General features: G+C 33.0%; 1 protein-coding gene and 1 pseudogene across 1 annotated transcript in view; one reads left to right on the plus strand and one right to left on the minus strand.

The window, feature by feature from the left end:
* Window positions 1-27,735, minus strand: part of ZNF451 (zinc finger protein 451) — a 71,010-nt gene that overhangs the window by 15,061 nt on the left and 28,214 nt on the right. Inside the window, exons 4-13 of the mRNA XM_006926417.3 lie at window positions 26,967-27,092; window positions 22,794-22,905; window positions 18,880-19,030; window positions 17,532-17,658; window positions 13,437-13,590; window positions 12,764-12,911; window positions 7,958-9,561; window positions 5,978-6,121; window positions 4,816-4,946; window positions 3,781-3,967 (exon numbers count right to left, since the gene is read on the minus strand). Coding sequence (XP_006926479.1) covers window positions 3,781-3,967; window positions 4,816-4,946; window positions 5,978-6,121; window positions 7,958-9,561; window positions 12,764-12,911; window positions 13,437-13,590; window positions 17,532-17,658; window positions 18,880-19,030; window positions 22,794-22,905; window positions 26,967-27,092 — 2,884 coding nt within the window. The remainder of the gene's footprint in view (window positions 1-3,780; window positions 3,968-4,815; window positions 4,947-5,977; window positions 6,122-7,957; window positions 9,562-12,763; window positions 12,912-13,436; window positions 13,591-17,531; window positions 17,659-18,879; window positions 19,031-22,793; window positions 22,906-26,966; window positions 27,093-27,735) is intronic.
* Window positions 25,055-25,173, plus strand: LOC112474772 (annotated as a pseudogene).

A 27,735-nucleotide genomic window follows, 5' to 3' on the forward strand; every position in this document is an offset into this window, starting at 1 on the left:
GAGCCATAGACTTTTATCAGATTCTTAGAAAGGTCCACTGACTCCCTACCAAAAATCACAGTTCCTTAAGAAACTGTGGTCAGATCTGAAGCGAGGAACACTACACTAAGGGAGATGAAAGGAGCTATCCTGGCATTTTTATGGTAACCAAAATTACCCTAAAGGCCCAATAAGATATAGTATTTATGGACATTGAGAGATTTTCTAAGTCTCAATACACTCCTTAAAAGAAACTATTACTCTACTATTCACAAAGCCATTTGTTAGGAAAGGTAATGGAATAAAGTTAACCGAGAAAGTGATTATTCTTTGACTATCTTACTACAGTGGTCCTACCCTTATCTGCAGTTTCACTTTCTGTGGTTTCAGTCACATGCCATGGTCCAAAAATATTAAATGGAAAATACTAGAAGTAAACAATTCATAAGTTTTAAACTGTGCACTGTTTTGAGTAGCATGATGAAATCTCATGTTGTCCAGTTCCATCCCGCCCAGGACATGAATCATCCCTTTGTCCAGTGTATCCACACTGTACATTTGATCCTTGGGCAACATAGGTTTAAATTGTGTGGGTCCACTTATTTTTTCAACTGCGCCACAGTTCAAACCCATGTTGTTGAAGGGTCTACTCCGTAGTTGGGAATCTGTGTATTCAGAGGACCAACTGTAGTAATATGTAGATTTTCACCTGTGCAGGAGGTTAGCACCCCTAGCCCCAAGTTGTGCAAGAATCAACTGTACATGCCATCTGCCCCTTACTCGTTAGCTGTCTCAGTTATCAAAATGACTGTCACAGTAACCTATAATGCCTGTGTTGAAGTAACCCTTATTGTACTTAATAATGTCCCCAAAGCACAAGAGTAGTAGTAATGTTGGCAATTCAGATATGTCAAAGAGAAACTATAAAGTGCTTTCTTTAAGTGAAAATGTATGTAAAGGAAAAAACACTATATATATATAGAATTTGATATTATCGTGGTTTCAGACACCCACTGGCAGTCTTAGAATGTTTCACCTGCAGATAAGGGGGGGACTACTATATAAAGTTTACTACCAGGCAGTTTGATGCCTTTAAGTCTTCCTACCATGAAGGAAAAAAACTTGTCTTAAATCAAATAACTGAATCTGAATATACTATGATTCAGAAAACTTTTTCTGTATTTTGGAATTACAAAAGCATCTTTAAATCAAATAAAATACCATGATTTAAGAATTCTATACTTCTTTAGCCACTTAATAATTTCCATTACTTTTAAAATGAAAAGATGCTCAACATTACTAATCATTAAGGAAATGCAAATCAAAATTGAGATACCTATTAGCATGGCTACTATCAACCACAAACAAACACAATCAGAAAATAACAAGTGCTGACAAGTATGTAGAGAAACTGGGACCCTAATGCACTGTTGGTGGGAGTGTAAGTAAAATGGTGCTATTCCTGTGGAAGTCAGTATGGAAGTTTCTCAAAAAATTAAAGATAGAATTACTACATGATTCAGCAATTCCATTTCTGGGTATGTACTCAAAAGAAGTGAAAGCAGGGTCTCAAAAGAGATATTTATATACCTATCTTCATAGCAGTATTATTCACAGTAGCTAAAACATGGCTACAAGCCAAGTATCCATGGATGGATAAATGGATGAGCAAAATGGGGTATATACATAGAACAGAATATTATTCAGCCTTAAAAAATGAAGGAAATTCTGACATGTTATAATATAAATGGAACTTGAGGACATTATGCTTAGTGAAATAAGCCAGTCACAGAAAGACAAATGCTGTATTTCACTTATATGAGGTACTTAGTGTAGTCAAAAACAGAGACAGAAAGTAGAATGGTGGTTGTCAGGGCCTTGGGGGAAAGGGGAATGGGGAGTTATTCTTAAATGGGTACCAAGTTTCAGTTTTGCAAGATGAGAATAATTCTGAGGATGGATGATGATCATGGTTACACAACGTAAATGTAGTTAACACCACTGAACTGTACACTTCAGTTAAGATGGTAAGACTTATGTGTATTTTACCATGATAAAAAAATTGGAAAGTAAAAAAAAAACCTAGTGGCTAGGAATATTTACAGTAGTAATAAAAAACAGCTGCTATTTATTGAGCACATACAGTGCTTTATATGCTGTGCTAGATACTTTATATATATCACTAATTCTTACAACCTTAAAGATAAGAAAAGTGAGACTCAGAAAATGTAACTTGACTGAAATCAGCTAGGAAGCAGCAAAGTCAGCGTTTGAACCAAAGCCCATGCCCTTCTTTATGCACTGCATGATCTCTGCATTTCATAAAAATTCAGAATAAAGTACACATGTACCCCCAAAGAACAGTAAGTTCAAAAGAGCAATGATTATTACTGAGTGATTTAAAAAAAAAAAAAAAAAAAGAGTATAAGAAGCATTCAGAAGTAAACAATCGGCATATAACAGTAATCTATTCTCTCACCTCCAACCCTGATATACCCATGCAGATCTATTCATATGCAGCTCTCATTCCAAATAAAGTTGAAATAAAGGCAAATTCATACAGGTTTCACATTCTAAATTGCAAAAGAAATGTTTCCAAAAGCATCAGCAAAAGAGAAGAAAAAGGGGGCTGGCCTATGGTGGAAAAGGTAAAAAGTATTTTACAGAATATTAAATAAATGGTAAAGACTGGGAAAGGGATGGCAAAAAAGTGAAAGAAAAAGAGATTCTAAAAAAAAAAGCCAAAGAGAGAAAAAACAAGTGAATGAAAACAAAAATTACAGAATAGAAAGATAAAATTCAATACTAAGATATGCAAAAGAGTTGATTTTCCTTTAAAGAGCACAGTTGAGTTAGATTAATGATCCCTAATTTTGTTGAAGTGAATCAATCCACTGTAATGTGTGATTACAGCAAAATTCTTCAGAATGGGTTTCTAATCAAAATGTGGCTCTGGGTAAGTTCAAAGAAAAAAACAGCTAGGAGGCAAGCAGAGCTGGAAAATTTAAAGGCACATAATAAAAATGCCCCAAAGTAGTCAGCTTTTCATTGAGGTCATTCATTAATATATTCAAATCTTACTCATGGCTATAAATTTTTAGGATATTTAAAAATTATTATTCTCTTCTACCACATTTATTTCAGAAATCATGAAAAAAAAATCTTTCTGAATCCCTAGAATGTCATTCTTTCTTACATACCGGTTAGTGAAATTGGGCATCAGTACTGCCTTTCTTTGAACAACCTCGGAAAGGTAGAGCAGAGTGTGTTAAGTCCTAGGAATAAGATAAGAAGTACCTACCCCTTCTAAGGAACTAAAGATCTTTCGGGGCTTCACTTTTGTCATTGTTAACCTCTTAAATGGTCTTTTTTGCGGGGGGGGGAGGAGTGGAGAGTGTGGTACTGCCATATTATTATTTATTGCTTTCTGGTTTCACCTGTAAGACTTTCCTTTTTGAAAAATTAAAGATGAATTTGGAATTTTAGAAACAAATTGAAGATCTGGATTCTGAGGTTTACAAAATTGTACTAACATTATTTCATACCATGAATATATGTTATATACATTAATACAGAGTTTGTCTCTTAGATCAAAAAGACTCCAGAAAATTATAAATTCATCCTCTTTTAAAACACTAAAGAATGAAAGTGAGATAAGGAAAAATAAATAAGATAGAAGTATGAGAGCATGATGTTTAGTAAGCAGCCAACAGTACACTAGTGGACAGCAGTTTATTGGTTTCTCTCAGCAGTGAAGTCTCCTCCTCTTGGATGGTCTGCACTGTGACTGCAGCTGCATACCTTTGGTGGTATCGGATATACTATTTAACAAGGCACACATCATATCTCCCTCTAAATGGTGAGGGTTTAGTATATGTGCTGGCCTCTGAGTCTTCTTAAATTGATTTTCTAGCTCCAGAAAACCTTGATCTCCTGAGAGGATGGTGAAAGGAATTTGCTTGGGTAGTTGTTCATCTAGACGGCCAGCCTAAGTTGGAATAAATGGCATATGTTGATGAAAATTAGCATTTGAGTTTCAAATCAAGTTACATATATTTCAGAATGAACGCATACCTAGTAAGATATATTTAGCTTGTTCCCCAGCTCCCACCAAAGATCTCCTTCGTAAATGAAATATACCATACTTAATCAAATATAAAATGTTATCAATTATTATAAGCTAGCTTATGTGCCACTAAGAAAGAAAGAAAGACCAAAAGTCCAATAGGAGGCCCCCTCATAAAGCTGAAGTGCTTTAAATCAACTATAGAGAAAAGGTAGGCAATGTAATTTGCACACTCAATCTTGGCACTGGATAGGTAGAAAAAGAAATCTCTTGTGGTTTAAAACATAAGCATCAGTCAACAAGTTTTCAGAGTAAATTCATGTTGTAAGTGTGATACATAAACCCATTAAGCAGAGACTTTAAACTGTGTCTCAGGTTGGTAATTTCTCTAGGTGACTGGCAGAGACAGAAGCAAATGCAAATCCCATCTAGCCAACAGTGATTGTTCAGGTGCCTCTCAATTTCAGAGACGTTGAAATGTGAAAGTGTCTCAGTATACTTCGAGTACAGTGTCATCTCTTTATCATTTATTCCATAAAAAGTTTAAGGTCTACTATGTGTAGCTTAGATTCTGCTAGGAGTTAGGGATAAAGCAGTAAATAATTATGCTATGGGCTCCTGCCCGCATAGTAGTCATAAGCAGAACATGATACAGAAGGTTATATGAAAATATACCATTGAAGAATGACCTACAGTGTCATTATGATTAGAGCGAAAAAAATCCAAACGGGTCCTAGATTCACATTAGTTTGAATAAAACAAGAACTCACATGCATACATATGGCAAAATCAGCAGCATCTTTTCTTTTACTACAGCGCGGATGAAGGAAGAAGCATCCAATCCTATTCAGGTAATTATAGATCTTACAATTGAGTGGAGGCTTCCAATTGGTGTTTCCTCCTGTTATTTTTAGAAAAGGCATGATAATCAAATGGTAGAAAAAGTCATGATAGAAAAAGAAAAGAACACTAGATACAACTGAAAATTCTATCAAGGAAAAACACATACTAGAAAAAAAAGTGCTAGAGAAAAAGTACCAGGTGAGAATGCAGAAGAACCCAGTTCTAATGCAGGTTATCATCATTTTGTTACTTTACAATCTTGGGAAAGTAGAACAACCTCCCTGAATCTACCTATTTATCTGAAAACTCACAGTGATCTTAAGGAGAATCAAACGTAATGTGTAAAAATTCTTTGAATGATATCATTCTATATGAATGTAAGCATTAGTGGTTTTTTACAAATAAGTCAAAGCTGTTTAGTGGACAGTTATGACGAGCAATCAGTAAAGTGAGACTTACTAAAAGCCTGTACTGGCTAATTTATCCAGATTGATATGTTTCTTTCTTAAATCCCAATCCTCTTTATATCCTGTTTCCTATCAAACATGAAGTACATTAGATGCTCATTATACTAAACTATAAATCAAAGAAGTCTCTCTCCATGGTTTGGTCAATGGTTTGTAAAGAGATTTAGATGAAGATGCACATTTATGAATAATTAACATACTAACATAATTGCCACAAGGCCTAAGCTCAAAAGCTAATTGCTATTTATTAGTTTTAAACTTTGGAAAAAATAAAAACTTCTCGGCCTACTTCCTTATATTTTAAAAGGGAGATAACTATAATAATTAGTAAGCATGTATTAGTACCAAATATAGTACCTGGCACAATGTAGGTATTGAATAAAGGCTTTTACGATCTGTATCTAAAGATCCACAAACTTTGGGCCATCAAATAGAACTAACATTTACCATAGAGAAATGTAAAGAGAAAAATATTCTAGCAGAGTAACTATAATGCAAAGTGACAATATTCCAATTATGTGTCTGTGTTCTATTCAGGAAGGTTCAAGAGGAGTCCTTTAAAGTGAACCATATTCTAAGGGGAAAACAGAGAAATTGCCTCAAATGTTTTTATTAACCATACCTTGAAAGCCCCAAATAAATGTTCCTTGGTTAAGATGCCCTGGTAGATGACCAAAAAAGTTTGACCAGTTATCAAAATCTACAAAGACTATATGAGTCATGGTTCTCAAGTAATCCAAATCTGGAAGCTCAACAACTTCTTCATCTAAGAGAGAAACATTTACATGAATTTGGTAAGAATTAGCTAGAAACATTTTAATTTCTCAAAAGTTTAAAAGATATCAGAGAACTAATATGCAAAATATTAATCTTATGTTATTCATTTCTAGCTAAACCTTTTCATAAAGTCCAAACCTATACATGATGCAGTACATTTAAATCAAATAAAAAATATTCTGAATATTTCAGAAATTTGATTATATATCCTTTCTAAAACCACAGGCTATTGATCCTAAGAATTTTTTTTAATGTCATTTATAAAAGTAATTTTTTAAAAAAACGGTGTACTAGAAGAACTAGAAGACAAAGTTTTAAGGCTAAATAAGCCCAAAATTGCATTATCATCAAAATAAAATGTCAAGGTTACCTGCTATAAATGTTCTCCCTATAAGAATTTTGTTATTTTCCTAACCTAGACTGATTTATTAGTACTCCTCTGGCTCTGTGGTTAAACACCTCATAGAGCAGAAATGAGGTAACCTACAACCCTGTTATATCATAAGGTGGTGCATTACAGGTACCAGTGGCACTTCAGCACCATTCGCCACAAACACCTTTCTTGGTTCTCAGGTTCTTTCATCTTCCACCATTCTCCAACTTTCATTCTCCTTTATTTTCCTCCTTTCTACCTTAAAGTTTCTAGTGGCAGCAATGCAAACCTTAAGATATTAAATTATTTTTAAAACACATAGTTTCTCCTCTATCCAATGGAGACGCTCTCAAATACACGCTGCATCCCCTCCCATTTCCAAGCCACCTATCACCTTGTCTTTTCTTAAAATTCTCAGCCATTCTCAGATTTAGATACTAGAATCATGTTCTATCGAAGACCAACACAAATTCCCAAAAAGTAATCAGAAGAGCAAAAGAAAAGGACAAGAGAACAAAAATGGTATGACCGCTGTTTCACAGTTTGGAGTAGAGTTAAATGGATCTGTAGTATTTCATTTAATCATTTCTTACATAAAACATGCCATGGCTAAAGGTGATGTTGATACCTATATGTCCTATAGAGTGAGCCTGTAAAAATTCAAAGTTTCATAAAAAATATTTTATTAACCAAAATTTTCACATATCCTCATCATCTCCGCTCTTAACTTACTGAGTTAATATTTAAAAGGATATAGACTTAAAATTATATTCTAGACAAAATAAATTATACTCTAAACAAAATAAAAACATTGCAGTCTTCTAGACTTATCTAACCTTATCATATGGAAGAAGGAAAGTCTAGAGTAAGTACAAACAGGGGGATCCTTACCTCATATCTTTCCATGGTTTCTTGCTACCACTTGTAACTCTACTTCTAATTCCTATTTTAACTGTAAGTAAAAGTTATGCTTCCAAGATAATCATAACAAAAATATACAAATTCTAAAGTGAACTTCAAGATTTCGCACAGAATAAAGCCAAAATAGAAACAAAAGAATTCACTTGATTTATCATCTTTTGAATGAACCAAAATCTAATAATATGTTCGGGATAACTTTCAAATTCTACTTTCAGAAACACTGTCAATTTCCTTCATCTCTCAAAATTCCCAAGCCTTTTGTAAAAGAAAAGAAAATCTTATCTAAACTACATATTATTTAAAGCTAACATATATTCTTTGTCCCCTTAAGTTTAGAGAATGGCTGGCTAAATGTAGTAGCTACATTCTGGCTAAAAAGCATATGCTACAGTAATTAACATATCATCCTATTATGTTTCTTGCTTCAAAACTGAATCATTATTAGCTTCCACAAAACGATGGCTACAATACATGTATATTTCTATATTAATATGTGAAATTTGCACAGACATTAGAGTTGTAAAGCCATACCTATATTCTGATAGCTTAGGTCATTCTCGGCTCCTTTCTCCGTGTCTGAATTTTTTGGATAGCTTACTGCCTGTTTCAGTTTTCTCTCTGTACGTGAGGCACTAGCAGCAAACTTGTACGGGCTTGTTTTTTCAGATCCAAAATGAGCCACACTGGGTTTCTGTAAGAAGCAATGTTTTCTATGGAAGTGCTGCTGAGCACTCTCGGGATCATGAAATGCTTTGGTGCAGGTGCCACACTTGATCACATACTGTTGCTCCTCCTCCTCGCTCTTTAATTTGTGCACTTGACGGATATGAGTGTTCATGTCGGCAACATTCTGTGCTGTTGCTGAACACAAACTGCAGCGAAACCACAGTTTGCCCTTATCCAGCATGATTTGAAGACATTTACTATAATCTTCCTTTCTGTTGACTTTGCAGATGTAACTCTCACGGCAACCACAGGTTAACAGGTTACTGGTCTCTATTACTGAATAATCATTCTCAGTTTTAATTGAAGTTTCAGTTTTTTCTGACACAAACACATAATCTATGCCATGGTGCTCCTTGTAATGACTCAAAAATGCTTCTTCCACATTAAAGGTAAGATCACAAAGCCCACAGAAGTATTTAATATTTATTTCATTGTCATGCTCATCTTGGCAATGTCGATATAGTGTTTCTATCTTGTGAAAAGTCTTTTTGCAATGAGCACAGCTGTATCTGTGAAACTGGTGACTTGCTAAAGACATGCAGTGCTGTTTCACACATTCTTGGGAATCAAACATATCTTCACAGATTCGGCATTGCCATTTGCCCCTTGGAGGATTGTTTGCTGGGGAATGGTCAATAATAGTAATCGTTGAAGAAGGATTCTTAGCAGCCAAATTACTCCCCATTGTTGTAGAGGATGACGGCAAAGTTTCACTTTCTACCTCATCCATCTCATAGAAATATCTGTGACCATTATGAAATTCAGTCACATGTGCCATAATAGTCTCTTTCCTTGTTAACTCCTTTTTGCATGTCCGACACCAGAAGAGAAAGTTATTTAAATGGGCGCCTCCATGAATCCGGCTCATATGTAAACGAATGACTCCTAAATCTTCACACACCTTTCCACACACCACACACTTATAACACATTGTATTTGCTGAGAAAACGTGCTTTTCTACTAAATCTTCACTTGGGAATCGTTCATGGCATTCACAAAACCAGGTTTTAATAACTGACTTTTCTTTCTGGGCACAAACCATACCTTCGTGGCTTTTACCTTCTAAATTCATCTTTTTTTTTGGAATGGTGCTGTAGTCTTGTGAGCTAGATTCTTGAAGAGACATGGTTCTTTTAAGTGATGAAAACTTTGATTGATCTAGCAATAGATTCAAGTCAGAAGGAGGTTTGTTCCCTTCACTGCTGTGGCAATAAAGTAAGACTGATTCTTCCATTGAGTTAATCACTCGGACTTTGTGTCCTAAATTCTGCTTGTGATTTCGGGTACTGGTTTCATCCACAAAGACTTGGTTGCAATTTGGACAATAACCTCTTAATATGAATTTCTCTGCAACCTGGGCAATGCTTTTCTCAGCTACAGCTACAGGACCAGCATTTCGACAACGAACTCTAAAGTGGATAAGAAAAATAAACTCTTTCATAAGTATTTTTTAAATAGAGTATCTCTGCTTTTATTGCAGGAATTACAAAACAAACAGTGTATACATAAGCACTAAAAGGTATTTTATAAAGATAAAATATTCTAGCATCTCAAAATACCTGAGTATTACCTACATTTTGTCTCTTTCTATCCTATATACAAAAGGGTAAAACTAGAGTCAAAATATCCAAAAAATTCAGACAAACTTCAGAGAGCTAAAAACAGTATCAAATGCACTGATAGAGGACCTATGATAATTACACTGTGTAGAGAAACACTGTGGTAAGATTCTCAATAATCTGATACCTACTCTTTAATAACTGATTTACTTTATGTCAGGAATATGCTATGCCCATAGCTGCTCTTATACTAAAGAATCAGGCTCAATTAAGACTGCACACAATTCCAAAAATTAACTAAAAATAAATCAATTTCTCTAGGGGAAAAGAAAAATGGAACTGTGCTTAAACTGTCTTCCTTTCACTACTAAACCAAAAAAAAAACAGACCTGCTACCATTCCATGTATTTAATATATTTTAAAAGTGGGAAATTATATAAAGTATGGTCTTTAGTTATAGTGGAATTAAATTAGAAACAAAAAATGATAATAAAAATATCTAAATATTTGGAAATTATATCCCTAACGCTTTAGAAGTTAAGCAACACATTTTTAATAAATCTATGGGGTCAAAGAAAAAATATCAAAAAACAAAAGGTAAAATATTTTTAACTTAATAAAAATGAAAACAACTTATCAAAATCCGAGGGATGCAGGTAAAGCAATGCTTAAAGAAGAATTTATAACTTTGAATGTTTATACAGAAAAAGAAGGCCCAAAGTTAATCGAAACTTCTACCTTGAGAAGCTAGAAAAAGATAAGCAAATTAAACCCAAAGTTTAAAGAACAGAAATTTACAAAGTAAAAAATAGGCAAATAACAAAGAATCATCAGCGAAATCAAATGCTAGTTGTTGTAAAGATCAACGAAAATTTGTTAAGATAGAAACATAAGAGCTAAGAAAAGCTTTTTAAAAAAATAATGAAGTAAACAAAATATATTCCTGAAGCAAGAAGCAAAAGTTTCTCAGATAGGAAAGAGAAAACATAACCATATCAATTTTATAAAAATCAATAAATTACACTTCATGAGATTAAAAGCTTCTGCTCATTAAAAGCCATCATTAACAATATGAATATGTAACTAGACTGGGAAAGAATATATTCACAGTACATATATCTGACAAAAGATTTATATCTAAAATATATAAAGAATCCCAACTCACTAAAGGCAAATAATTCATTTTCTTGAAACAGGCAAAAGACTTGCAGACACTTCACAAAGATAAATGAATGGCCCAAAAGTGCATGAAAAAGTGCCCAATATCATTGTTCATCAGGGAAATGTAGATTAAAACCATAATGAGACACTCAAAAGAACAGCTAAAATGAAAATAACTGGTAACACCAAACCATGGTAAGGATGTAAAATAACTGGAACCCTCATACCTTGCTGGTAGAAATGCATATTAGTACAAACACTTTGGAAAAATATTTAGCAGTTTCCTATGAAACTAAATACACAACTACTCTTTGACCCAATAGTTCCACTCTTAGATATTCATCCAAGAGAAATGAAAATATATATCCATAAAAAGACTTGTACAAAATGTAAATAGCAGCTTTATTTACAATAGGTAAAAACTGTAAAAAAAATCCAAATGTCCATCAACATAAGAATGAATAAACAAATTGAGCTATATTTATACAATAAAATACTACTCACCAATAAAAAGGAACAATGTGCTAATCAATATAAACATATACTATGACAAACACAAGAGTATACACTATACTGTTCCATTTACATGAAGTTCAAGAGGAGATAAACCAATGTAAAGTGAAAAAAATATCAGAATACAGATTGGGGGTGAAGGGGTGGAAAATGGGAGGAGACATAATGGAACTTTCCACAGAGAGGGAATATATTTTGATAAAAATATAAGTTAAACGGATGTATCCATTTGTCAAAACTGTGAAAGTTAAGATTTGTACAGCTGAACAAATTTAAATTCTACCTCAAAAATAAACAAAACTTTTAAAAGGGGAGTAGGGACTAATCCGATGTATAAAGAAAACAAGAATGGCAGTGTTATTATTAAAGCTGGGTGATGGGTAAATGGAGGTTCGTTAAACTAGTCTACTGACTTCGTATAAACATTTCCATAATAAAACATTAAGAATAAAAATAAAAGCAGAACCAGGATTTAAACTCATGAAATATAAGTCAGAACCAGGATTGCTAACCTCAGTAATTATACTGAGTATATAGAGAGTAATTATACTCTGCAGTCTTAGTTTTATCAAGACATATAAATACTTCAGTTTGCGAAAACAATTGTTCTATTTAAACAAATACAATTGTAAATAAACTTTCAATACATTTTAAAGAAATAACAGGAAAAAAACTTCATGCGATAAACAGAAATTTTATAATTGACTAGGTATTTGATATTAAAAAACTTAATTTTTAAGCTGGGATAACATTTTTTAGAGTCTTTATCATTTATATATACATATTAAAATATTTACAGATAAAATGACATGATTTGCTTCAAAATAATAAGTTGCAGGAGGTGAAAATATAAATGAAACACCACTGCCATGTGTTAATAACTAGTGAAGGTGGATGAAAGGTATATAGGGGTTCATTATATTATTCTCCTTACTTTTGTGTATTGCTTGATAATTTCCATCGAAAAGACCATAAAAAAAAATCATACTAAAATCTTCTTGATTATTTGATAAATTTGGCCTTTCACTGAAATTTAATCTTTCACATGTATATAGTACTTTCCATTCTGGTTGACTTAAAGCCAAGGTTCTATTTTAAGCCTCTCCTCCCTACACACACACTTACAGAACACACAGGAAAATTATTCACAGATCTTAGAAATGTTAGCTCGTTTTACATTCACAGCAATATCAATATATCCACTTTTCCCACGCTTCTAATTTCTCTCAATTTGCTAATTTTGTTGATTTCCAGGCAAATGTATATGTTCATTTTAAAAGGAGAGAAACATGGAATAGAAAAGTATTTGTTAAATCTTACTGGTGAAGAGCTTGTTGGGCAGGATTCCCTTACAGCCTAAGACTAGACCTGTACAAACCTGAAATGGGCAGTGAGCTCCATGTGGGAACGCAGTGTCTGGTGGCAGGCCACACATTTAACTTGAAATGGAACATCTTTGCACAGAGAGATCAAAAGTTTCTTTGCAAAAGATGGAAATGATATTGGATGTGCTATTCCCTTGCCATCTGAAAGATAAAATAAACTATAACTTGCAAAGATTTGAGCAGAGAGTGATCCAACCTCCCCACCCCCTGCCTTTGCCTTTCTCAACATCAGCTGAAGTAAAATATTTATGTGACAAAAATCTTAAGGAATTAATTTTCTAGCCTTAAGTTTAAAAGATGCTGAACTCATGCTCAAATTAAAATTAGAGTCCAATACAGAAAAAAAAAAAAAAAAAAAAAAAAAAAAAAAAAAAAAAAAAAAAAAAAACCCAACTTTCCAGATAATCATGGATATAAAAAAACATTCTGAATAAATGTTCTCTTCCTAAGTTTCTCTTCATTCTTCAAATTAAGTAAACCTTGCTCTTAGGTACAGATAAATATTGATAATCTTCTTTTGGAAAAAAAATTAAAATAAAAATCTTTCACTTTCCTGGGTTTTAAACTAATGTGAGAATAAATAACCTCAGGAATTATCTCAGAAGTATGATAAATCAGTAAAAATTAAAGAAGTTTAATAATTTTCAGAAAAGAGTATAAACATACCACCCAGTTTAAAACGCTGATGGAAATGATTCTTTCCAGACATATGCTTCAAACACTCATCCTTGCTGCTAAAAAGAAGGAAGCAACCTGGACACGCAAAACACTGAATAACCTGAGGAAGAAGGTTGTTTTTATGTCCATCATCTGCAGCTTCCTAAAATATAAGGCAAAGCTTTATTATACACATCTAAAATAAACTGATATTTGGTTTCTTAAAATCAATTTTCAAATGTTTATTATTTATTTAGAATATTATCTATCAGTTTTTAACATGAAAATTTTTCTTTCCTGAGTGTGAACTATGGAACTTATAAATGAGGTCCCATATATGAAAATAAAATTTTTTCCTTGAAAACAAATTACAATCATCTTTCTGTGACAATAAATGTACAAGTACATTTGTTTTCTATATATATTTTCTTTTATAAATACACATCCATTTGGAATATTATATAAATGTATAAATGTTTTCACATCACATATTTTTTGTTTTGCTTTGTTCATCTCTACTCTGCAATATAACTTATGTTTACAAATATGTATCCATAAGTCATTCCATGCTTAATAATTTACAAAATATATATATAAATAAATATACAAGAGGGATTGCATTGTTTCAGCAAATATTGTCAACTTACAGACTCTTCTGCTTCTTAGTTTTCTTATTCCACGATACCTAATGGAAATCCCTAAAAATCAACTGGCATAGCTTTAATTCATTCTTCTTAATGGTGGCAAACTACTCCATGTTTTGGATCTAGTCGAGTATTCATTTTTAGGCCTTTTTTTTTTGGTAACTATTAACAATGATGTTGTAAACATTCTTGAATATATATCTTTATTTGTTGGTGCTTTTCTCTTCTCTGGAGTGACCCCATTGAGTTCAAAGTTGTATTATTTGAATTGTATGCTTGCTTTTCAAAATAGCTATACGAATTCACATGTCTCCTAGAACTAAATAAGCCTGGCAGTAATAGCTATTATGAAACTTTTTTTCATTTTTGCAGTCTGACAGATGTTGTGATATTCACTGTTAATTTGCATTTCCTGTCTATTAGTGAGTTTAAGCATTTATTTATACAATTCTCTGGATATTCTATATTCTGTGGATTGCTTATTCATATTCTTTAACCTCATATTTATTGGTTTTGTTTTCTCCCCTTCTGGTCAACTTGTATCATTCTTCATTATTGAAACTCTACGTCTCATCCTCCATTTTGCAAATATTTTTCAAATATCTGTCAATTAATTTTGCATATGCTCACTTTAAAATTTTAACATAGTCAAACAGGTCTGTCTTTTCTAGGGTCTAAGTTTCCAAACTTAGTTAAGACCCTCTTTTTTCCAAAACTGGAAATATTTTTAAGTGTATACTTGTGTATGTTTATATGTATATGTATGTGTGTGTGCTTGTATATTATAGAGTTTAACTTCTTGTTAACGGTCTTTAGAATAATAGCCTTAAAAGGTGTACTGTGTCTTTTTACATTTACTATCTTAAATTTACATTAGGGATATCAAAATAGTTTGTGTAGTCTTATGAGATACAACGGGAGGAGGAATAGCAAATTTATATTTATAATGAGGACATGTCATGCACCATATTAGGATTCAAAATGCGCTTTTCCATTTAATCCTTATAAAAACCTCATGAACTATTCTTTTCATTATTTACAAATAAGAAAACTGAAAATTAGGCAAGTTAACAAAATTACCAGTTCCTTCAACCAAAGTGTAATCTTAGAAGAGACAAAGCTACCATTCAAACATAGTTTTATATCTTTGGTTATAAATTCTATGCTCCTTCCACTATTCCCCATTGTGTTTTAATTCGGTGGGTGCCACACAGAAGATAACACCCAGGAAGATATTTTGCATTTCAATTACAAGGTTCTAAGTGATAAGGGTACCAAAGGCATTTACTAACCACCAATTTATACAAATATTCCCTAATTCTAAACTAAGAAAATAATTTTTAGTTCAATTGTGAGTTATAAAGAGATTCAATATAAAGCTTATTTAAATTATTTGCTCAATAGAACAAAAATGCAATTCTACATAAAATTTTATTGGATTATACCTATTACATATTTGCAAATACCATCTACAAACTGGGGGGAGGAATGGGAAATGGAATGTCTGGTAAGTTAAAGTACTCAGTTTCTTTTTACCATGATAAATCTGGCTACATTATATATACCAATAAAATATACCATAAAAATTTGTGTGTGTGTGTGTCTGGTAAGTTAAAGTACTCAGTTTCTTTTTACCATGATAAATCTGGCTACATTAAAATAAAATATACCATAAAAATTTGTGTGTGTGTGTGTGTGTGTGTGTGTGTGTGTGTGTGTGTGTGTGTATATATATAAAGTAGCATAACAATAAGATACTACTTCATATCCACTAAAATGACTATTTTGAAAGACAGACAATAAGTATTGGCAATGATGTGGAAAAATTGGAACCCGCATTCATTGCTGCTGGGAAAGTAAAATAGTATATAGGGTGTCGAATCAACAGTTGGGCAGTTATTCAAAAAATTAAGCATAATTACTATACAACCCAATAACTTAACTCATCAGAGAAGTGAAAACATATGTCCACACAAAGAACTGAACACTTGTTTAGAGCAGCATTATTTACAACAGCCAAAGTGAGACCAACCCAAGTGTTCATCAACTGGATAAACCGATAAACAAAATGCAGAATATAGCCATACAATGAAACATCACTTGACAACACAAAGCCATGAGGTACTGATACATGCTACAACATAAATGAGCATTGAAAATTATTATGGTGACAGAATCTTGTCACAAAAGGCCACATATTCTATGACTCCATTTATATGAAATGTCCAGAAAATGTAAAACCATAGAGGCAAAAAGTAGTTTACTGGTTTCCTAGGGCTGGGAAGGATAGGCTAGCAAGGGGAAAATAACCTTTGATGATAGAATGGCCCTAGAAACAGATGAGAAGCAATGGTAGTACCTATTGATCCACAAGTGACACTGAGGCACCCTGGAGCTTATAATGTATCTACCACCACCACCACCACCACCACCACTATCATCAAAAAGGGAGCAAAGCTGAGAAGCTATTTAGTGATATATCCATTAGATGACTTTGTGTCAAAAAATACTAGACATTTGCTACTTAGTATGACCCAGGATCAGCAGCACTGACATCACCTAGAGGCTTGTTAGAAATGGCCCCACCTCACATCTCCTATGTCAGAAATCTGCATTTTAACAAGATTCCTGAGTGATTTGTTTGTACATTAAAGTTTGAGAAGCACTAGTCTAGTCAGAACAAATTGGAGATGAAACGAAAAGAGGAGGCAAGCAAGGAAAATAATGAAAACTGGATAATTTCACTCTCTTTCCTTGAAGAATGCCATTTTCACAAAACAGAATTCATAGGTATACAATCTTCTAGCGACCTCTTCTGGCTGATTCAAGATAGACAATTACAATCTAAAGCATACTACTTTCCTTTAGAGTCCTTGTGACACATTCCAAAGAATAAGCAATAAAGAGAGCTAATCGAGAGCTATATCATATCAAATATGATAAACACTCATTACAGATTTCCCTATTACACGGATTTGCATATACCATGAATCAACTCATGTCCTTTGAAATATAGCACTTAATGAGTTATATAAGACAGCCTTTTAAATGCTAGATCTATTTCTTAATATTAGCATTAATAAAATAATTGTTATTTACTACATGGCTCCAATGTTTTAGCAGGCAGTGAAAGACAGTGGACTTAAGAATAAGGTTCTAGTTCTCATCATGTGACTAACTCATAGAACATCTTAAATACGGTAAGTTAATTTCAGAGCAACTCCATAAAAGGAAGTGTTTCTCTAATAATCTTTTGGATTTCTGGCTTTCAGCTATCAAATTCCTGCCCACGATAATTTAATGTTCCAAATAATTTTATTCTCCATAGGCAATCACAATTTTGATTCTTTAGTGTATCACTGGTGAATACAAGCTTAAGAGCAGCAAGAAAGCACCTACATTGAACTCCATGGTTCTCTAGAAAAAGTATACCTACTCTTAACTTAGGACATGCTCTTACCTTAGCAAAAAGGTGATCCCTATATTGTTGCTGAGTAACGAAATTTTTATAACATACTACACAAGCAAAGGAATTGATGAAAGATCCATGGAGTGTGATTGTTGGATCACATGGGGAGTGATCGAACCTACTCGGCAAAAGAGAGGTAACATTAGAAAAAAGCCCACATTCTAGGGGCAGACTATTAAGCTTCATTTGTTAAGCTAAAAAAAAAAAAACACAAATACACATTCAGAACTTTACAATTCTCTACTGAAATATTAAATAACATTTTTCATATTTAGGAAATATCAAGTGGCTCCCACATGCGATATAATCCCTTCAGACAGTGACAAACAGTTTGTTCAAAATTTCATAAAAGTACTCAAGATCCAATAAAATGGATTCAGGTGTGTCTTGCCAAACTGGTAAACTTCCAGTTTGAAAATGGGAGACCCATCACCTTTTCTTTTTGCCTTATTTACCACAAAAGTCACAATTTTAAATGAACGATTAGAATAATCTCATGTCAAGATTTCTGGCACACTTGTTTCCTAAAACTGGCTTTTAATCCTTTTAATGTTCATCTTAACCATATAAAAAATTTGTCATTGTAAACTCCCTCAAAGACTTTTTAAAATAGTTAGGATACAGTATGCTACCCAGTTATTTGTTGAATGCTGAAGCTCCTTCTAGAAGCTTCTCTTGGTAAGGTGAAGCATAAGTAGGGTGAGACATCTAGAAAAGATAATGGCGTAGAGCCCCAAACTCTCAATTCCTATCTTTAAACTATCAGAAAGTGATTGTGAAGATAAGAATGTTTAATGCCTGTAATACTGCCTTCCTTGATATTTACTTTCTCAAGCTCTACTATTCCAAATTCAGTAAATTAATATGAGTTTCATAAATAGAATATTTATTGTTAATTTTGCAACATTTGGTTTGCCTTTAGCACTTTTGTAATGCCATACTAGCTTTCTTTAGGCTAGATGGAATATCTGTAACTGCTTTATGTCTCTTAAAATTTGCATATATGGGCTGGATTTCTCCAAAACTGATCCAACTGCATATCAATGCAAAAAGTCTGTTTGGAATTTTATGAGACATATTAGTAACAAATACATATTTAAAGGCTATATGCCTTTAAAGAGAGAACATTATTAGAAAAATCTGACTTCAACAAGCCTTCTAGGAAACCTAAGAAATATAAATTAGAAATAATGATATCATAACAGCACAAAACAATTTGAGTTGGAACATAAAGCTATAATCACAATGGCAGAAGAGCATCATGCTTTCTTTCATTTTATGAAATCACTTTGTAACTTATTTGATCTTCAATATCCACTGCTCTGAATACCACACTTACCTTTTTAAATGTCCTAATAGAAGGTGCCCATTATCAAATTCCTTGTTACAGTGCATTATGGGACATAAAATTGGTTTCCCAGACACCTGCATTTGGCCTCCTCTTCGAAATGAACTTTTTGTTCCCGAATTAATTGTGCCTGTTTTGAGTCCTGCATCATTGGAATATAAATTAAGTTCCTATTTCAGATATCTGTCCTATGGACTTACTAAAACAATGAAAATTATGATACAGCATCAACTAGGTGGTACTAATTGTAATTAAATGTTTATAAGTTTTCTTATAAAAGATATAATAACATAAAAGTAAATAGTTATTTGGGACAAGGAAAGCAGTTAACACTTCCAAATAGCATTCTCTTGAAGAAAAAAAAAATGTTTCTAAATTCAACAGCCAAGAAATATCAAAGATCAAATATATCAGAAAATCAGCTGCTCTATAGAACCCTTATAGAACCTTTCTTCCCATTTATGTAAGTTTGCAAAGATCTTTTCTAACTCTTATTTTCTCTTTTAACTATCTTAAACACATTATAAGGGTTAATTATATTATAGAGGATCTGAGTTCTACAAAAATTATGTTAAACAATGTAATAGGGAGAAGTGGAGAAGTAAGGGAGGCAAGGAAAGAATAAGAGCAATACTTCTAAGGAATCCAGCCACTGATGAATCAGTTCCAACCTGGATATCAAGGAAGGAAGGTATCAGCGATAACAAATTTATAGAACACAAAGCAGAGATTTATTTGTTGTTATCTCTCTCCTTTCTATTTATCCTATTTTGTCCTTTCTCTTTTTCTCCTTACAAAGCCAATTAAAAGCAGTGTGTCCATCATTACCTTCTCTTAATTAATACCTTCTTATACTGGTCCATTGTTCATCCCTTTTCTTCCTTCATAATCTTAATCTTACAGTCACAAACTCTTGTAATTAATACCCGCTAACCAAATTTTGTTCCCAGGGAATTCCCAGTACATGATATACAACTAAAAATTTAGAAATATGTTGTATAAAAAAAGAATTGTCAGACTGCCTGGAGGATTCTAACATATAGTTTGATTATTATCTCTTATTATTTCTTGTGGACTATTTTAATCAAATGTCATAACTATTTCATACAACAGAAAACTGGGTATTTATCTTTATGACATATTCTACAAAGCCCTTAAGCATTTACCTAGAGTAGAATATTATTCCTTTAACATCGTCTAGTTTTAAGATCTCTAAGTGATTATATATGCTTAAGGTTTCAAGTGCCTTTCTGCTGTTTTAGTCCTTATAGGAAGAATGCCACTATTAAAAGCTGCCAAAATGCTTATACATGTGTTCTTCCAACGAACAATGAAGAGCATAGCATTAATCATATTTTAATATTAGAGGCATTCAATAACAATACACCTTTTTATATTTCCTTTTTTAATGCAGTCAGAATTATGACAATTTTTATTTATTATCCATACATATTCCAGATGTCACCCATTAAAACCTTCATTTAGCCAAAGAGTGCTAGATAAAAATTAGAGAAAACAATCAAATGAAAGAAAATAAGCTTTACTCATAAAAAGACAACATAGAGAGAGATTTAAATAGACTGGAGAATGCAGTTTCTAAGTTATTAAGTATTAAATGTATGCAAATTGGCCTAACTATAAAGATATATAAAAGATGGATTTCCAAAGTTAGAGTAATTATAAAGGACTTAAACTACTTCTAATCTAAAAACTGAATTACAATAGCTAGATACTTTGGAATAGACTGAATGAGTCCCTTACTGAGAAGTAGAATCTCACTTTTTAAAATTAAAGAGTACAATGACTCATCTTTGTTTTTCCCAGCTACACCCTTTTCAAAGACCTCATTTCTCTCTGAAGCCCACTTATGGAAGATAAGCACCCATACCAAATACAGAGCAATGATAAAACAGCTGTTCTAGCAATTGATCCCAAACTTCAGTTTTACAGTTTTGCATAGACCAAGCAAAAGATCAAACGATCACATAAGAATACTACTTTAAAGACCTTAACTACAGGCTCAAGCTTATCAGCTACCGATGAACCAGATGTGACCTAAAGATATATAAAATACCAAGTCTTGCCTAGAATCATAGACACAGCTAAATGACTTATTTGTTCCCACTTGGTCTGCTTGGGTAAATGCACAAACAGATGCTTATGAATTTAATTTACAATGCATTAATTATTCTGACAATCTAGAGGCCAGGAATTAGGACTAAAGAGGCATATTACTGGACCAAACCATTCTAGACAGGACTTGAAAGTTAGTTCATATGAGATAAATGATTTTTAGAAGAGATCTTAGAGATGATAAAGTTTTGTAGTTCCAGCCCACTTTCCTATCAAAGTTACCTACAAATCCCCTCAAAACTACAGATACCCTAATTATCTCTGCAGGTGAGACCCGGGCCTGTATTTAAAAGTTCCCAGGTAATTGTGATGCAGCTAAGGTAAAACCACTGAACTAGTCATTAACAACTACTGAGAATTGAATGCATATCAAGAAGGATTTTTAAAAAATAACTATAGCCTTAAAAGAACACTCCAAGAAGCAAAATTACTTGCCATCATTTCTAAGTATCTTTTGCTAAAGTAGGTCTGGAATGCCAAACAATTCTTTTATTTAGGTGAATGAAGTCACATTTGGAGCCCAAGGTCTAGGCTTGTTTTCTGTTTTCATCTACAAATGTTTATTCTAGCCTTCTTTGGTGTAATAGTCAACCAACATTTATCAAGCACCTCTATGCTGAACATTCTTTTTAGACACTGACACTAAATAGGATTGTCTTGGTCTTCATCCCCATAGAGCATGTAGTCTACAGTATAAGAGACAGACATGCAAACATAATAATTCAACAGAACAGGGTAAAAACTATATCAGAGAAACGAATAAAGCACTGTGAGATCAAAGAAGGATGAGCTACCAAACTTATGTGAAATAAATAAACCTAGCAAACTCTAGTGTTATTATCTGTGGGGCTAACCCCACAGGTAAGTTAGAAGAAAAAAGAAGAAAAGGTATTTAAAAGGGAGGATGGGGCCAGATGGGAATTTGTCAGGCACAAACAGATTAGGAGATAAGAAGGAAATATAGTTTCAGGGAGTGGCCAAATGTCAAAATAACTACAAATTACTGGAACTATTTTAAAAGTGGCATTTGACTCTACTCAAAAGAAAAAGAAAACCCTCTGAAAACTTACTTTAGAACAAGTAAGTTTTAGAACAAGTGAGTACTACATACTTTACAGTTAAACCTTATTCTGGATTAACTCCACAGCTAAGGTTTCTGTGGATATTCTAAGCCTTTAAGGGCTGAGTGGGTCTTTTACAAGACAGGCTAGAAGAGTTGCCATAGTGGGACAGTCCTACTAGCTCTTTAAAAATCCCATCAAATTATCTAGTAGGGGGAAAATGTTCCACAGTGTCTCTTCCAGGAATCTCAGGTCTGCAGAGTTAATAATGAAGAAACTACCCAATGCTTTAGATGAGCCTTCCATGTGGACACTTACAAAGTATCTACATAGGCTGCACTGAAGAACAAGTAAACACTAATCCTTTAGATCTCAGTTTAAATTCCATGTCCTCAGAGAAGCCTTTCCTGACCTCAAATAACCTATTATACACTCACCCAGACACATGTAATATTTCATGTCATCATAACTACATCATGAACAAATAAATAAGCAATATGTAATGAATAAATGACCTATATTACTTATACTCAAAATATACTTTTGCCAAAGTAGGAAGACAACTGGTAAAGTAGGCCATTATTAAGTATCACTGAAACTAAATTTCAATACTTTACATACTCGTTAGCAATCAAATAAAGGGTCATAATATTTTAAGGCTTTAGCGAAGGTAGGTAACCTTAGTGTTCCACTGTGATCTCTAAAGAATACCTGGCATTTTTAGCCACTGGTCCACACACAGTCTTGCTGCTTCTGTATCAGAATGTCCTCGAATAAATTCCAATTCTTGTAACCCATGAGCATGCTGAAAATCAATTTTTTCCTAAAGATATTAAGAAAAAAATCAATTAACCTGTGATTTCTAACCTGATTTCCTTGAGAAAAAGATTTTGACACATCGGTGATCAGAAAATACTGACTACCCTTTAGCCCTGGAACTTCGCATCTAAAAAATCTATATCCCAAAGAGGTAAGTCAAAACAAAGGTTCATGCTCTAATATGTTGATCCCAGTGTTTACCTATTTTGCACAAAGTTCACTACAACCTTCGTCTCCAACAATAGGGCACTGTTTTAGTAAATTATGGTAAGTATATTTCATTAAAGTCATTAGATAAACACTAACCAAACTTTTTCAATGAAGTAGGAATATACTTTTGCTATCAAGTAGGTCACCAAGTAGTATCAAACCAATGAGGCCAAATATAAAAAAATTAACAAGGATTAATTTCAAGCTTATATGTAAGTGTATCTGCGAAGGGGGAAAGGCCACAAATAAATATATGAAGTGTCAATGGCTATCTCTGGGAGTGGAGATAGGAATGATGATTTTTCATTTTTAAACATTTACATATTTTTTTTTCAAATTTTCCACACATAGTCTGAAGTGTACAGAAGCCTATTAAATATTTGTTCAGTGAATAGTATTAATAAGAGCAGACAATCATTAGTACTTAATATGTGCCAATATAAAGTATTTATTGGCACCTTGATTAAGGATTAGCAAACTTTTTTCAAAAAGGGCCAGACAGTAAATATTTTAGGCTTTGCAGCCCATACAGTCTCTACAGCAACTACATAACTCTAACAATGTAGCATGAAAGCAGCCATAGATAATATGTAAACAAATGGGTATAGCTATGTTCCAATAAAAATTTATTTATAAAAACAGGCAGCCGCCAGCACCAACCACTAAATTAGATGCTTTAGACTATTAAAGTCTCTAAATCTTTCTAGTTATATTATCTATAAATCTGTTTGCATACTCCCGAATCATGCTATATCTAACAATTAACAATAACCGCTTACCACATGACAGGCACTGTTCTAAAATTATTTTAATTTCACAATAACTCTATGCAATAGGTACTATTATTGTTCTCATTTTATGATGGGAGAACTGAAGTACAGAAAGTCAAATAACAATGCCAGGATTTAAACTCTTGCAATCTGATTCTAGGATTCATGCACTTACACATATGCCATACTACCTTTCAAAAAGGTTGTGTTCTTGAAATGAAATCACAGATTCACAAACACTAGATTTGCAAGATATAGGTCAGAATAATGAATGGCCTAGTAAGCAATGTAACAGGATCTCAGGAATGGTAAGTAGGGGGACAGGGAGATTCAAGACTGTAATCTGAAAAAATCTTCTACACAACACTGCTCTAAGTACAACCATAGAATACTAATTCTCGAAGATGTTAATAAGCATTATAAACATTTTTAAAAATCCCCTGTAATCAACTTAAGTACATAAACACTAGTTTTAATACAAAGTTTAAAAGGTTCCTTTAGTGCAGGATTTTCAAAGCCTTAAAGTACTAATGAGTGTGTGATTTCCCATAGAGTACTCACAGTATCCCAACTTAATAAATCACCAAATATTTTTTCTTTCAAATTGTATCCTACAGGATCAGTGCTCTGAATAACATGCTATGGGAAACGAAGATAGTTTATTCAAAGAAAGCAATATGGCAAGCTTCTGGTAGACTATAATGACTTTATTTATAAAATTAAACCATTTATCAAAGTTCCTTACAAAAATATATCACAATAAAAATTTTAAAATAAATTAACATATTAAGATTAAATATGACTAAATACCAACTAGTAGTCTACTTATTTTAAATAATTGCCAATAATTAAAAATAAGCAAGTTTTCTTAAATTTTTTAGCATTCTTCACAATAGAATTTGAACTCTGTGGCCATACACAGTCAATGCTCAAAAAATATTTGCTGGCTGAAATCATCTCCAAATAAGCCATCCATGTCCTATGTTACAAAGCTACTTCCACAAGTTTTAGGGTTATATTACCTCTTGCAAGTCATTTTAACCCCTAAAATATCAATAAGCAAAGCTGGTAGACGGTCAACTAGTCAGCACAGCACATTTCCTCTGAAAGTAATTTACTCAGCGAAGATTTTAATGAATTTTCTTTTATTATCTTTAATACATCTCCATCACAGTCTACGGCCATGCTACCCTGAACAAGCCCAATCCCGTCTGATCTCGGAAGCTAAGCAGGGTCGGGCCTGGTTAGTACTTGGATAGGAGATCACCTAGGAAGACCAGGTGCTGCAGGCGTAAAAAAAAAAAAAAAAGATTGTAAGTTGCAATCTGTGCGGTCAACCAAAGGTTGCCTCATCTAAAAAATAAAAATAAAAATAAAAACATCTCCATCATAAAAAACGAACAATCCACTTTAATAGTGAGACATCAACTATTCACAAAGGCCTAGAACAGTTAAATGACATTTTCTACTATTATCTATTTTCAGTCAGAGCTACCTATCGGCCACTAAAATTCTTCAAGAATTTTTATTTCAGTTTCATTATCTTCCTTTCTGCATAGTTTATATTGTTTTGTTTTCTGCCATCTAATTTTAAAAAACAACTAATCCGTAAAGAAAACCAAATAAAAACAAAAAAAATCATGAGTGGATGGCAAGCAATGAGCTAAAGCATCTGTGTGAATCAGTTTCTACCTTAGAAAATAAGGAAATCTTGATAAATTTATTCTTTACAATTGCTTAAACAAGAATTTCAAAATTTAAAAAATTTTCTTCAATGCTAAAGTAGTCTTAATACAATGTATGAACCTTTACACGGATGGGAGATGAAACTATCCTTGAGGAAAATCCTAGTTGTCATAGAGACTAAAAGATTCTGAACTCATCACAAAAGCTTTATCATTTATGTGGCCATTAATACTGCCTGGGAAAAGAAGCTAGCATCACTCAGGAATTCCACAGAAAGGAAGGACAGTTTGTAAACAACTCTCCTCTCAAAAAGATTTTTCCTTGACCTGTAAACAATACACTTAACATAGTTTGGGAAAGAATCTTCTTTAAAATTGAATTGTGTTTCTGCCAGAAAAGAAATAATCCTATTTTGTAATATTTCTATGCCTTAAGCATTTTAAACATACAATTAGAATACTATGCTCTAACTTAACTGGTATTACATAGTCTAGTCCCCAAACAAATCTAGTTCTAAATCTAAAGATTAATTTATTCTGTATCGGATTAGGAGATACTAAAACAGGCTACAGAAATATATAAATTCCTTTATAATAACCGATGAATAAATACTCAAGGACTCAAAAACAGATGTTAAAATTATAAAATCATAGTGCTTATCCCAACCTGGGAGATCATCTCCAACTCTGCTCCTTTACAGATTAAAGCCCAAAGTCTATATATAAAAAAAGTCAGGTGATCTGCTAAAATCCATTTTTTAAATCCTACTATGAAGATTTTTTTTTACCAACTTGTCAACGCTCTACTCCTAGCAGACATTTGTCAATACTGAGGAAGTTCTTTTAAGTAATTTCATTTGGGGCTTTACAGAGCAAGTTTAGGAAAAGACATATCATGTGAGAGTCTAAATTAGGCTTTATTTTCCACATTGCAGCTCTTCTACAACCTAGATTCAAATTTCTTCCTTTTAGTATCAAATTAATCTGAAAGGACAGGCTGAAGTTTGAGAAAGTGGTCTGGCTCTATTTAGCAGAAAACCTTTCAGTAATTTATGTCACAAACCTGATAAACTCTTTTCACTATTGTGATGAAGTAACCAGAAACCCTTAATAGCTCATTTGCTTTGAGAAATCCAATGATTTTTAATTTCCAAAAATAAAGTTCATTCAAGTAATTCTATTTTTTTCTTTTTTTCCTGTATATATGTATGTGCGGAATCCAACAAACTAAAAACAGGGATGTAAAAAGGTATCATGATTTACTACTAAATTGATGAGCTATCTTGAGTCCATGCTTAACATGGATTCAATTATACGTTTTTTATTACAAATTTCTCTTTAAAGTTTTATTATAAACAATTCTATAATTTAGTAAAGTATCAATTAAAACAACCACATACCCTGAATGCTCTATTCTTCTCTTCTTTCTGCTGTTTCTCCACTTCAACATGCCGGGCTAGACGAGCCAGAGTTAATGCGACTTTATCCTTCTGATGGTCAATATGGTCTTTAAGCTTAGCCTTATCCTAAAATTGGAAAAACAATTTTCATTCCTTTTAACAAACAAAATTAGCTTTGAGATAATACATACCCATTTACCAAAAAGTTATTGTATTAAAGAACCATTTACCTTTATCATTATCAAATTTCTAAGAACCTGCCTTGCATATTTTACATTTTATGTGGCATTTTGTAGGTCAGCCAATCATCTACCAGCATCTTTGTTTTCAAAAAGTTAAACTAGCTGCTACAACATTTCTCATCTTGATTTACTTTATAATCATCTAGATATTGACAAGTTTGGGACTGCTTTGCTCTGAGTCTATAAAGTAATGCCATCAAGCCATTAGTCTACCCTCCAAAAAAGTCTAACAGAACAAACATTCTTGGCTCTGGTTTTTCAGCAATGCCAGGAGAGTATTACTTAGGAGAAACTATTGACTAAAAAAAATAGATCTAACTTTCAGTTCCTGGTCCAACATGTAAGAAGCTCAGAAGTCGCCACTCCATCTTAACAAGTAATAAGGTGAACAAACGAAAAAGTCAACAACTCTTCTTAGATTCAACAAAGAAGTGAGGTCACAGTGTAAGCTGCTACCCCCGAAATGAGAGAGAAAGTGGGGCAGACACAAAGACTCACAACTCAGTGGAGCAGAAACCCATGAGTAG

This window comes from Pteropus alecto, unplaced genomic scaffold, assembly GCF_000325575.1.
Source record: "Pteropus alecto unplaced genomic scaffold, ASM32557v1 scaffold7, whole genome shotgun sequence".
Lineage (NCBI taxonomy): Eukaryota > Metazoa > Chordata > Mammalia > Chiroptera > Pteropodidae > Pteropus > Pteropus alecto.